General features: G+C 40.4%; 2 protein-coding genes across 4 annotated transcripts; both read left to right on the forward strand.

Annotated features, from left to right (window-relative positions):
* Positions 1–743: 743 nt before the first annotated feature.
* LOC139951054 (uncharacterized) lies at positions 744–5,549 on the forward strand. 2 transcript variants are annotated; one of them, XM_071949873.1, is made up of 2 exons: positions 744–894; positions 2,442–5,549. In XM_071949873.1, the coding sequence occupies exon 2, from the start codon at positions 2,521–2,523 to the stop codon at positions 4,333–4,335; it is 1,815 nt and encodes a 604-aa protein (XP_071805974.1). In that variant the 5' UTR covers positions 744–894; positions 2,442–2,520; the 3' UTR covers positions 4,336–5,549. The 2 variants fall into 2 exon arrangements, with proteins under 2 accessions (XP_071805974.1, XP_071805975.1); XM_071949874.1 differs by having other exon boundaries at positions 744–881.
* Positions 5,550–7,546: 1,997 nt separating this feature from the next.
* On the forward strand, positions 7,547–13,383 carry LOC139951139 (uncharacterized). 2 transcript variants are annotated; one of them, XM_071949990.1, is made up of 2 exons: positions 7,547–7,924; positions 10,494–13,383. In XM_071949990.1, exon 2 carries the CDS (start codon positions 10,567–10,569, stop codon positions 12,601–12,603), a length of 2,037 nt encoding a protein of 678 aa, XP_071806091.1. In that variant the 5' UTR covers positions 7,547–7,924; positions 10,494–10,566; the 3' UTR covers positions 12,604–13,383. The 2 variants fall into 2 exon arrangements, with proteins under 2 accessions (XP_071806091.1, XP_071806090.1); XM_071949989.1 differs by having other exon boundaries at positions 7,547–7,891.
* The last annotated feature ends 185 nt before the right edge of the window (positions 13,384–13,568 follow it).

Consider the following 13,568-nt stretch of genomic DNA (forward strand, 5'->3'; position numbering starts at 1 on the left):
AACCATAAATTTGATGCTTCAGTTTTCATGGTTTACAAACCATGTTTTTACAATGCCTCCGATTTCATGGTTTATAAACCATGAGTTTCAATTTTCAATTTTCATAGTTTATAAACCATGTTTTCAAGATGCCTCAACTTTCATGGTTTATAAACCATGATTTGTAAACCACGTTTTTCATGCTACGATTTTTATGGTTTATACACCATGATTTGTAAACCATGATTTTCATGTTTCAATTTTCGTGGTTTATAAACCATGTTTTTTAAATGCTTAAATTTTTATGGTTTACAAACCATGATTTTCGTGCTCCCATTTTTATGGTTTATAAACCATGATTTTCATGCTTCAATTTTTATGGTTTATAAACCATATTTTTAAGATGACCCAATTTTCATGGTTTATAAACCATGATTTGTAAACCATGAATTTGATGCTTAATTTTTCTGGTTTATAAACCATGTTTTAAAGATGCGTAAAGTTTCCATGGTTTATGAACCATGATTTACAAATGTTTGTTGCATGTTCATGGTTTGTAAACCATAAACTTACACACATCAAATACTACTGGTATGTAAACCATAAAAAGGATTTGGCAACACTTTCTATGGTTTACATCTAATTGCTATAAACCATGGTAAAAACATGCCTTAAAAGTGCCAAACATTTAATTGACAGACGGCGCCCCATAGTTAACTAGCTGCGGTGGTCCGGGGTTTACAATGTACCATCGTTCGTTTACTAGCGCTACCACGCAAGATCGCCATTTTATTATTAAACCAACCCATACACACGCTGGGATTCGTCGTCGCAGCTCCATCGCGGAACAGTGTGCAGATCTAAGCTACTACTACTTCTATGTTATGTATGGAGCTTGCTGTGTGAGTATACTGTGTGAGTATATTTCACTGGTAAAGCACCAATTTGAGGGCATGTACAAACTATGGAATTGTCCGTCATGCTACTGTTCGTGGCATGATCATGGTTTGGCTCCGTTTGTTTACCCATGGAGCAAGGACAGGTCCTTTCTCTATAGTTGACGACCCAACCATGCATGGAGGTAGCATGATTTACCGTACGTAGTGTGTAACACAATTGTATACTTGTACCATGGAGAAATAAATTATTCCTCCATGCTTGTACGTACAACAAACAAGGGCAAAATCGTCGGTAAACGTGGGGGCTCTGACTCTGAGCTTAGCACAGGGGCCATTGCATTGCTACAACAGCTACTGGCTAGCTGTCCACCGTGCGTGCTGCATCGGACTCCTGTCTCCTGAGCATCGAGTATAGCCTAAAAATATGTCCCAGAGGAGAGGAAGGATCCAACCATGATCCAACCAACAGCTAATCGCTGATTTCACAATGACATGACAAGAATAAATATTGTCGTCTAGTTAATGAATCACAATTACTTTATTTGTGTAATTCATAGTCATAGACGTTAATGATAATACCATGAGACAGAGGGATTGGCTGTTGCCAGCTTGGTGTTAATAGTCTTGTGGGAGATTGCCGAGTTGCCTTAAAGTTGAAGGGAAGATCATTCAAACAAACAAACCTACTCTTGGGACTTTTTGACCTCCAAGATCGAATCAATACTTTCCCAATGACTGACTCGAGGAGAGATTGTCTCTTTATTCATCCATGCTTTCCATGCTAGACTATGCAATTGTTTGTATTTTCCTCCATGACGGTTAGTACGGTAACATATGTCGAGAAACATTGAGTAACCAGTAGACCTGTGCTGTGGGGACGTGTATGCCTATTAAATACAAAATGAGAACTGGCTAATGTACACAGCCTCGTTTTGACATTGGTTTTATCATGATATTATTTTGGAAATATAAGAGTATTAAATACGGCAAAAACCAGGAGACTTGGTGTATGACGAGGAGCAGTGGGTCAAATTTAGTGATGTATGGCAAACAAATGCGTCAACAAATCACATAAATATGGGTGCTGGTGTGTACAATTTACTGATTGGTCAAAAACTCAAAATCAAATTTAAATTAAATCTCCATACTTATTCATTGTTTTCTTCACTGAACCCTAAGAAGTGATCCGCCATCAAGCGATTAAAGAAACAATATTATGCACAACTTGTACTTACTAACTGCACAAAGGTACCTTGGTTTTATGTGCATGTTTTTTTCATTGTCTTTTACTGCTTTAGGGTGGGTGAAAATGACAAAAGTACAATCTTGGAATAAATTCCTTTGCATGACACAAATTGTAGGGACTTGGTAGGCAGATGCTTTATTTGGGTCGAAAAAAATGAGTGCCTCCAAATTGTGATGTACAAGTCGGTTTTTCCTTGTTGCTGATTTCATTTTATTTTTATTTTTATATAATTTTTTTTCGTTTTTCGTTTTTCGTTTATTTATTTCTTTGATATAACAATTGATTTTTTTTGCATTTGTCCTTTGTTCTCTCGACAGTTTTTTAATGAACCGTTGCCGTGGATAAACTTTCATCAACAATCAACAAGTCTTTGATTTGCTGCACAAGTACAGCAAAATGGGGAACCCGCGGCGGAAGAAACATCGTTGTCGGTTTTGCACTAAAACTTTTGATCGACCTTCCAAACTTACTCGTCATGAGGCATTGCACACAGATAAATCAGTCCAACCCCAATTAGGCGATAAAAATAATGCAGATCCTTGTCGCAACTACCTCTGTGACTGCGGCTTGGGGTTCAAACGCAAAAGGAGTATCATACAACACCAAATGTACTGCCAGATTCACACAAACAGAGTTAAGGCAAGAGAGAGTGAGAAATATGAAAGTCAGCAGGAAAAGCGGCCCAAGAAAAGCAAGAGTAAAACTACACATGAGTTTCGTTGTGACAGGTGTTCAAGTACATTTAGGTCAATGGAACGTCTCCAAGAGCACAAGAAACGTCTACACAATTGGAAAAGGGTCCAGCCACAGCCATCCTTAGCTCGTTCAAAGAAAAAACGTGGAAGTAGAGTGGTCGACAAAACCACTATTACTACACACAGCAGCACAATGTCTACAAGACCTTCACCAATCAAGCATGTCTCATCCAACAAGAGCAATCACAAGACCGAGGGCAAGTTCCTGCAATCTCTGAGGAACAGGGAAGGGGCTTGCTCCATATGTGGCAAGTTCTTAAAAAGACAGAATCTGCCTTTTCACCGCAAGCAACACCAACTTGGCATTTTAAATGCCAACTATCTGAATGAGTGGACATCAAAAAAGCAGGTGTTGTACATGTGCCGATACGAAACTTGCAATCGGGCATTTTTGAATGAACAACAGTTATCGCATCATGAACTATTCCATGTTAGCAGCACACCCTTCATGTGTGACCTGTGCAATGATCTTTTTGAGACAGAATCAGCACATCAAAATCATGTCTCGACTTGTATGCTTGGACTTAGAGTAAATTCGTGCTGGTATTGCTGTAAATTCTTTGGAAAAGGCAGTAATCTCACCCGCCATGAAGAAATACATCTTAAGAACATGGATCCATACTTCTGCGGGCATTGCTCTAAAACTACCTCTACAAGGCCAGAACTCAACAAGCACCACATCAATGTACATCGGAATTTGAAGCCCGGGCCCAATATGTTTTATCAGTGTAAGTTCTGTTCCATACAATTGAAGAGTAAATCCAAGCTACTCAAGCATGCTCAATCTGAACACTGGTCCGAAATAGCTGGCACCAGCTTCACATATGGTACCGTTAAGTTGGTAGGTGATGAGAAGCTGCAGAAAAGTTCTCAGAGCAGTGAAACATTTGATAAGGAAAAAGCCTTGACTGAGCATAAGAAAATTACACAGGAACCTTTCAAGTGCAGTAAATGTAAGCGTTCATTTAGGTTAAGAATGGCTCTTCAGCGGCACTACATAACTAACTGTCGATCTCCTGTTGCCACCTGCAGCACGACGATACATGGAGCAACGACTGCAACAGTCAAAGAAATGGAAGCACATGATGAAGACATTATAAGTATCTCGTCATCATCTCCATCCACCTCCCCATCCCCATCCCCACCCCCATCCCCACCAGCAGGTCCTGAGATGCAGTCTGTCCAGATACAGAGATTAAAGGCAGTGCCTGTGAGAAGAACAGGAAACACAGAAGTTCGCCATCACTTCACAGTCCCCACGAACAGCGACTGTTCTTTTCCTCAGCCCAGGGATCAGATTTACCTGATTCAGTACTCGTCTGATTACATGTCTCAAGGGCCGCTAACTTTAAGCCTTCCGGATGGTAACACGTCAGCATCAGTAATCAGAATACTGCCACCAGATGGTGGAAATCTACCTGTGCCCATTCCAGTAAAGCTGGAACGTGTTTTGTGAACTAACAGGAGAAAATTTGGAAGATGTTACTCGCTAGGTGGTGGCAGAATCACTTGATTCTTGAAATATGTACATGTACATATACTCAGAAGCAATCAATCTCTGGATCGTCTCTTCAAAGACCTATGGGATGAGCCAGAGCTGTGTTTTGAGAGAGTTTATGAACTTGACTTAGAGGGACTGGTTTTATTCAGTTAGGTGGCTGCGGGATGTGGATGCCATTTTGGGTCCAAATGAAGCAAAGCCCAATGCTCAGTCTATGCACACAAGCCTATAATGGAAGATCAAAATGGCTTCTGATCGCAAGTTGTTGCAACTCGTTCGATTCACAGCTCCGGTACATGTTCTTGTTTAAGGCGTAGTGATGAATAATTGGACCAGTTGTACAAAGGGCAATGCCACACAATCACGTTATGTACACACAAGTTCTGATAAATACGACATGAAGGCTTCATGTTCTTATGTTAACAAGTACATGTAATTATCACTCTTCTCTTTTTAAAGGCTCATGGGTGGATTTCACAAAGAGTTAAGACTAGTGTTATCTCGAATTAGGACGAGTTACTCATCCTAACTTAGGACTTCCATACATTTTATATATCTCCTAGGACTAGTCATAAGTTAGGACTAGTCCTAGGAGATAGAAATATTGGATCAAAGAAGGGTCTATTTGGCATCAACCCATCCCAGCACAATGGGATGAGCTGCCGTGACCAAGCTAGCCTTTTTTCAAGGCCTTCGTGGCATGGAGAACTGGAATCCCAAGTGACTTGAACGGGACACCACATACGCAAGTGGCTTTCGGCAGTTCGATTGCCACTGGACTTGTGAGCGTGTTCTCTCGTTCCAGTCGCTCTGCCGTTTACGCCACCAAGGCCTCAACATAAGGCTAGGACCAAGCAAAAAAAAAAATGTTTGAAACGATACTCTACTAGGTCTGTATCTGCTGCCACTGTTGTGTGCCAATGTCTTTCGTTATATTTCATGGCAGGGTCCCAATGTTAATATAGAATCATCACAATAATATTACGCAGATAATGAAACTTTGTTTGGCATGTATATAACTTAAATGTTTTGTTTGAAAGGAATTTGCTGACCTTTCCTGTCAAACTTGCCCAGGGGATTATACCTGGAATCATGGGAAAGTTGAAGATGTAGCTATAGGCAATAATTAAGTTATTTAAAGATACAAATAAAGAATGTGTTAAGTTCGATTTAACTTCTTGATCTACTCTGTATGTAGTTGTCGTTGCTTCTGAAAGACGGGTTAAAGGCAGTGGACACTATTGGTAATTGTCAAAGACTAGCCTTCACAGTTGGTGTATCTCAACATATGCATAAAATAATAAACCTGTGAAAATTTGAGCCCAATCGGTCATTAAAGTTGCGAGATAATAATGAAAGAAGAAAACACCCTTGTCACATGAAGTTGTGTGCGTTTAGATGGTTGATTTCGAGACCTCAGGTTCTAAACTTGAGGTCTCGAAATCAAATTCGTGGAAAATTACTTCTTTCTCCAAAACTATGGCACTTCAGAGGGAGCTGTTTCTCACAATGTTTTATACCACCAACCTCTCCCCATTACTTGTCACCAAGAAAGGTTTTATGCTAATAATTATTTTGAGTAATTACCAATAGTTTCCACTGCCTTAAAGGCGAAGCTGTTCAATACCACATGCAGTTCCACTCAGATAGCAAGGGCGCGGGCTTGGGAGATGGTTTGCGCAGTACTAAAGTATACAGTATACATTGTAGCTGTAGCGTGTGTCACATGGCTCGACCTAAACGTTGTCAGGGACTATAGTCGGCAGGACCTGCTGGCCTGTCATTTCACTTCTCCCAGCATTGTCGCGAGTGAACCAGAAACAAGGAAGTTATCGGTGATAAGTGTTCAAGGTTCTTTTCATGTCCAATCGGAAGGACAAAACATAATACGGTAAAGTATCCTGCTCAAGGACACAAGTGCTAAACCAGGACTGGCACCTACACAGGCTTTTGGTATTCTTGAATGTGTTCACCAGCAGTCAAAAGTACACCGAATCTTCTAAGGCTGCGCGTGCTGTCGCATACCATTTTTGGTAAAGTATATTGCTCAATGACACATGTACCAGGATTTAAACCATAGAGGTATACATAAGAACTAGGTGCTGGAGCTTGTACAAACGTGACAGGGGACCACAAGGAGACCCGCGCGCGGAATATGAAGTACACGTTGGAGTTTGTGTTTATTGAACGCTACGCGATGCTGTTTTGTCAACTTACAAAATGACTGACACCGGGCCGCATAAACACATGCTGTGCCGCGCTGTGTTGCCCACTTAGAAAATGGCCGCATGCGTGCATGCTGGTCCGCGTATATAGGCCAGAGCACCCTCTTGTTTTTATATATAACTCTATCATTCAAACCCGAATCCGCTGATCAGAAACACCATAGCTTGAGTCTGGTGCCGCATCGCCATATTTGCAGGATTCAAGTTGGTTCCTCGCCAATGGGTACCCGAGGTGTGTTGATGGTCGGACACCCCCTTTGTTCCACAGGGTTGAGACATTTCAGACCATTATCTTAAATCAGACGCAAATATCGTCATGTTTCCCTGGCGAAAAAAGTAGTTTGATGAGATGATAACAAAAGAAATCATGTCCTTTGATCTGCTTCTTTTTGTTAAATTTGAGACTTTTGACAAAGAAGTTCCCTAAAAAGATATTTCTGAACAGTAGGAAATGCCATTATTTCAACATCAGATGTAAAAATGTTGTTTCTGGTGTTTATTTTCAAAAGTGGTGATCACATTTTTGAGATATCGACGGAAATCCAGAGTAAATAATTATAATGAACACGCAATAAGATTAATCCGTAATATCCAAGAATTCAAACTTGAGGGGTAACAAAATTACCTTTTTTTTCTCTAACCCCAGTACAAACAACCTCAAAATGCATTAACAAAAGCAGCTGTACACAAATGTAAACGTCATAGATCAACGTCGCATAGTAACTTTGATTCATTTTGCGCTCCATAGTTTAAGCCAATCTTTTCTCTATGGTTCAAGTACAACTAGCTGTGCCTCTTGTTCTCTTTTTTCACGGGGGCCGGCGGGTAGTGCTTGCAAAAGTGTGTGTGCAGCCGGCCGGCGGGCCGCGCGCGCGTGCGCACTGTTAATCGCCCAGGCTTGACTCAAGTCGGACTTTCGTCGAGTTCTTGCAGGCAAGCTCCTCGCTCTCAGCAAGCACTTAGTGTGCGCCCTCACCCACATACTCTGACTTGATTTTAGCACAAGACCCGACTTGAATCAAGTCTACGAATCGCTGGGTGCACACACACACACGTATAGAACGGAGCCTGAAGCCAAATCCAAAACCTGGAGTCGTCGTTTCGAAAAGGGCATGATGTCTTGACGTGACACTCGCACACAACACATTGCAATCTGGAGCAAGATCGCCATGATGTTCTGTTCTTGAAGAAGTACACCGATCCGTCTCCTATGGTCTCCTACTATCGGAACACAGTTAGGGCAGAAAGTCAACTACATTTTGCTGTGCTGATGTGAGCAGGTGTAGGTGAGTGAGTGAGATAGCAGTACCACAGACACAGTGAGTAGGCAACCTGAAAAAGCTGTTCTCTGTGTCTCTTGCTTGGACCATGGAGTTAGAATTAGCTCTTCTACCTCCATGCTTGGACTTGGAGTCTTGTTGTTCTTTATTTACATTTAATTTGTTCATAAAATTGTTAAAATAATTATACAAATTTCAGTCAATCATGTGTCAATAAGGTGTATCGCGATTCAGAAATGCAATAATGCATTGTGGGAAGGAATATGGGACGTTTTTTATGCAGTTTCTACGACTCGCGCACGCAATGCCTATACCTGTGTGTGGGTTCAACAGCGCCATCTCTTGATATTTTGCTATTCGCAATAAACCTTTTAAGTTATGAAGAAGGGGTCCGGCAACAAGTCCAGACTGCGATGTGGACAACATGCCGAAAACAATTTTCATGTACCCCTAAAAAACAGCAAATAACCGAAGGCTTATTATTAGAAATACGTTTGCTTTATAAAAACAGAAATGTTATGGCAAAACCTCACGAAAAGTCTGAAACTTAACCAGAAAAAAATAGATTTTATGGCCGAGCGTTCAGACGATTTTCACAACGAATGAAAATGTGGTTTGTGGTGTCGTCACTGACGACAGTGACTACCTGACAGGTTTTTTTAGGATTAGGAATTGATAGAAAGTTTTGCGAGGAAACCAACGGACCAAGTTGTCTCTTTCTCCTCACTGTATTTCTTGTCCCGATGAAAATGTGAGACAACTCGTCTGTCGGACAGCTCCACGGTTCAGACAACTCAACGGCTAAAAATTGAGATACCTCGAAGGTTGGGCAAGACGCGGTTGAACACTGTGAGTGATACTGACATGTTTACACAAATTTCCTGTAAATCCTAACCCCAACCCTAACCCTAATAAATGTATGACTCTAAGCCCTAACCCCCCCCCCCCCCCCCTTCTTGGCCCTGTGCTTAGGCCCCTCTGTCACGGCCCCATCCATCGAGTTGTCTGACAGTTGGAAAAAACATCCGTCGAGTTGTCAAAATGATTGAACTGTCTCAACCGTCGAGCTAGTTGTCAGAACGGTTTAGTTGTCCAATAGCAAGTTGTCTAAACAGTAAACACGCGCGTCTTGACTAACTTTTCTTTACTGCACAAACCGTCGCCAATGGTCTATAAACGTGCAGACTCGAGACTAGTTGGGTGTAACCATGATTCCCATTTAATTTTTAATTTCACCGGGTTTTACTCCATGATTGATGGTTTCACCTCTTTTTTGTGCACCCTAAAAAAACTAAAGGCTTAATGTTTGCATGTTTTGTTTGCCTGATTACAGACATGTACACATGTTTTGGTTTAGGTTTTGACATAAATAAATTAAACCAAGTTGCTCTGTAGTTGCCAAACTGAAATAGTAATAATTTAGGATATAAAAACTTCAAGTTACTTGAAAAAAAAAATTAAGAATTTTTGCCCATCTCCGATCACGGAACTTACGCAGACGCTTATTTTGTTCGCGCGGGGTGAACAGCCTTTTCATTGGTCATTTAAGCGTCAGCTTCCTGTTTAAACTGCGTCAAGCATTAATCTAACGCCCTCGCAAATATTGTGCTTCCGCGTAAAACCCAGGTTTTGATAATTTCACAATCGGGCGTAGATTTGCAACAGGGGTTTCAAAAAATGTAAGATCAAATAATCATCCTTGTCCCAGAATTTTCCTTTTGTCTATTCATACATGTGTAAACTATATCCGATTTAATTGCATAAATGTTTAAAAAGCTAAAACTGATTTAAACAAGCTCCAATGAGTATTTTTGTTCAAATGCGGTATTTAGAATAATTTGAAGCAAAGATTTGATTTGATAAAAAAACAAGTTTTTCGTTTGCAATGTTTTCTCGCTCTGGTGTGCGCGAGACTTGCACAGTCTTTTGCCATCAATCAGGCAAGAAAATTCAAATTAACAAAATATTTTTTTTAAAAAGTGCATGTAGCTTTAAAGATTACAACAAGAAGCAAAATTGCACACTATTTTTGTCCGTTGACAGGACACTTCAAACCATAGCCACTTCTTCAAGATACTTCGTACCTTCTTACAAAACACTAATGTACCTTCTTTGTACCTCGTCTGAATTTTGAATTACTGCCACTTCTTGATTTCCGCATCAATTCTAGTGGGTCACACTGTCATAACTTATAATTAATTAATGACCTGTTGTGACTATTAGAATTGAAGATAAAAAACATCGCAATTGCATATAACTTATAAAATTTGGTTAACGGTACAAAGGTGTCCCGAAGGTACATTTTAGATGTGTCCAGGGTACGAGGTGGCAAAGGTACAAAATGTCTTACATCCCCTATTTGTGTTTATAGAGCCTAGGCCTACTTGTGCTGAGTTCAGTTTAGAAAATAACATAATTTTTTTGTGAAAGTGGGCTGACATCTTGACATCAGCAGAGGCTTTCTCATGAAATTATCATCAAAAGGATATGGCTAAGAAAACATGGTTCTTGTTTTAAGAGCTCCAAGTTCAAGTAGGACCTATTTCTTTTTTTGAGAAGTTTCACAATAATTAAACGTGCGTTTGTCCCTTTTTTTTTCTTTCAACAGTTCTTAGAGGAACTCTGCCAAAGATAGGAACGCCATTCAATGAGTCTTTGACTTGCTTCACAAGTTCAGTATTATGGAGACTAAGCAAAGGAAACATAAATGCAAGTTCTGCGATAAAACTTTTGACCGGCGTTGGAAACGTACTCGCCATGTGGAATACCACAAGGATAGACCATACACATGTCTTTTCTGTGATAACAGTTTTAAAGAAAGCCATATGGCGAACAAACACGTCCTGGACTTCCATAAGCATGAAATGAAAAGTGATCAAATCGGCCTACAACAGTATTTCAAGATGTTAGTCCATGTAGATGATGGGCCAGATTCAGGGAAGATGGCCAGATATGACAAAGCCAAACATCGATTCAAATCCAAATCAGCTGGCGGAATTGATGCTGCTGCTTACCACAAATTTCTCTGTGATTGCAGCTTGGGGTTCAGACGCAGAGGGCGTTTTCTACAACACCAAATGTACTGCCAAATTTTCATCAACAGAGTTAAGGCAAGAAAGCGTAACAACACTAAAAGTCAACGGGAAAAACGGGAAAAACAGCTCAAGAAAAGCAAGAGTAATACTTCATTTCATTGTAACAGGTGTCCGAGTACATTCAGGTTGATGGAATCACTCGAAGAGCACAGAAGACTTGTACACTACAAAAAGAAGGCCAGGCCGTCCAGAGCTGAAATGAAGAGAAATATACAATACTCGGTTAGAAGAGTCGTCAGCAAAGCCAGTGAAGCCACTGTTTCTAGGGGTCCTATGGCTACAAGAGCAGCGGTCAAGCTTGCTTTTAAAAAAAAAGAGAAACACAGCAGGACTCCAGCCAATTTCCAGGAAGGTTCGAGGACCGAGGTGGGAGCTTGCTCCATATGTGGTAAGCTCCTAGCACAGAGGAGCTTCGCTTACCACTACAGGCTGCACAATGTTGACACTCTAAACGCCAAATATCTGAATGAGTCGACATCAGGGAATCAGGTTTTATACTTATGCAGATACGAAGCTTGCAATCGAGCGTTCTCAAACAAAGACGGCTTAAAGAATCATGAGGTGGACCATCTTGGCAGCAAACCCTTTATGTGTGACCTTTGTGATTTACTTCTCGAGACGGGATTTAAACACAAAGTACACATCCAGGCTTGTATTCGGCAAATCAAGGCAATTGCTTGCTCATATTGCGGTAAGTTCTTTGGAACCAAGGATAAACTCGCCTATCATGAAAAATTTGTACATATTACCAAGGAGACAGAAGCTTCATACTTTTGTGGGCATTGCTTTCAAAATTTCCCTACACGGCCTGAACTGAACTGGCACCACTTCAATATGCATCAGAATTTGAACCCCTCCTCCAATGGCATCTTTTATCAGTGCACGTTTTGTTCCATAAAAATCAAAAGTAGATCAAAGCTAATTGACCATGTGCAATCTGAACACTGGTCCGAAATAGCTAGCTCCACCGATTTGGATGGTCTTGGCAGCAATTTGCAAAATGAGGAGAACAAATGGGAATGTAACCAGTGCTGTAAAACTTTCGATCAGAAAATAAGCTTAACCGAGCACGAGAAAAATCACAGTTCACAGGCACCATTCAAGTGCAATGGATGTGAGCGCCAGTTTATGTTGAGAGCGGCCCTTAAGCGGCACTCCAAAAATTGTCTATCCACTGTTGCCACCAGCAAGGCGATACATGGAGAAACTAACGAAACAGTCCGAGCAACTGAAGAATATGATGACAATGTTATACGTAACTCGACAACATCTTCATGTCCCTCCCCATCCCCACCCCCATTCCCACCAGCAAGTCTTGAGATGCAGTCTGTTCAGATACAGAGATTAAATTTTACAAAACCTGTGTCCGTGAGGAGACCAGGAAGCACAGAAGTTCACCATCAGTTCACAAACAGCAACTCTGCAGAGCCTCCATGTTCAGGTGCCTTCGCCAAACCCACGGATCAGGTTTACCTGATTGAGTACTCGTCTGAACAAGTGACCAATGGGCCACTAACGTTTTCCCTTCCAGACGAAAACACGTCCAGAGCAGCAATTAGAATACTACCAGAGGGTTTAAATCTACCTGTGCCCATTCCAGTAAAGCTGGAACGTGTGTTTTGAACTAACGGGAACATTTTTGGGAGAGACTAGCTTAGCCCAATTTTATAAAGCCTTTAAGCATAAAAAAATTGCTGAACACAGAAAGGTATTGCTTAACAGAAACTGGATACCAGCCAAAATTATTCATTGTTGTGACTGGTGCCCCACTTAATTGTTACAAAGCAAATTTAACTTTTAAGTAAGCAGTTGTTTCTGCTTTAAAGACACTGGACACTTTTGGTAATTGTCAAAGACCAGTCAATTCCCACTTGGTGTATCGCAACATGCATAAAATAACAAACTTGTGAAAATTTGAGATCAATTGGTCGTCGAAGTTGCGAGATAATAAAAGAAAAAACGCCCTTGTCACACGAGGTTGTGGGCTTTCAAAGCTTGATTTCGAGACCTCAAAATCTAATTCCGAGTTCTCGAAATCAAATTCGTGGAAAATTACTTCTTTCTCAAGAACTACAGTACTTCAGAGGGAGCCGTTTCTCACAATGTTTTATACTATCAACAGCTCTCCATTGCTCGTTACCAAGTTTGTTTTTATGCTCACAATTCTTTTTAGTAATTACCAATAGTGTCCAGTGCCTGTCTTCCCCCCCCTAACTAACGACACATGAAGGTTAGCTGTGTGTATACCAGGGCAAATAATATCTTCCAAACGTTTACGGTAAAACTAATGCGGATGAGTTTAACAGAAAAACAACTCAGTTTAATAACCTGTACATTTTAATAATCATTATTTTTATTCATACTTAAAAAAATAGTAGTTTACACTTAAAAACATAAACATGTCTTAAAAAACAAATGCTGTAAAAAGTTAAAACTTAAAATATCAAAATATATGTTAGTTTATGTTCATCATACTTGAAAACTAGTTTTCATATCATCAAAAATGCCTGTGCATAGATGTTATTAAAAAAAAAAAAAAAATGTGATCAATTTGTCAGAAAGTGACTGTTGACATCGATCGTCTTAAG

The sequence above is a fragment of the Asterias amurensis genome, chromosome 18, assembly GCF_032118995.1.
Source record: "Asterias amurensis chromosome 18, ASM3211899v1".
In the NCBI taxonomy this organism is placed as follows: domain Eukaryota; kingdom Metazoa; phylum Echinodermata; class Asteroidea; order Forcipulatida; family Asteriidae; genus Asterias; species Asterias amurensis.

Excerpts from the sequence above, each read along its gene's own strand:
- LOC139951054 (XM_071949873.1), top strand. The coding sequence starts at position 2,521 with ATGGGGAACCCGCGGCGGAAGAAACATCGTTGTCGGTTTTGCACTAAA.
- LOC139951139 (XM_071949990.1), top strand. The coding sequence starts at position 10,567 with ATGGAGACTAAGCAAAGGAAACATAAATGCAAGTTCTGCGATAAAACT.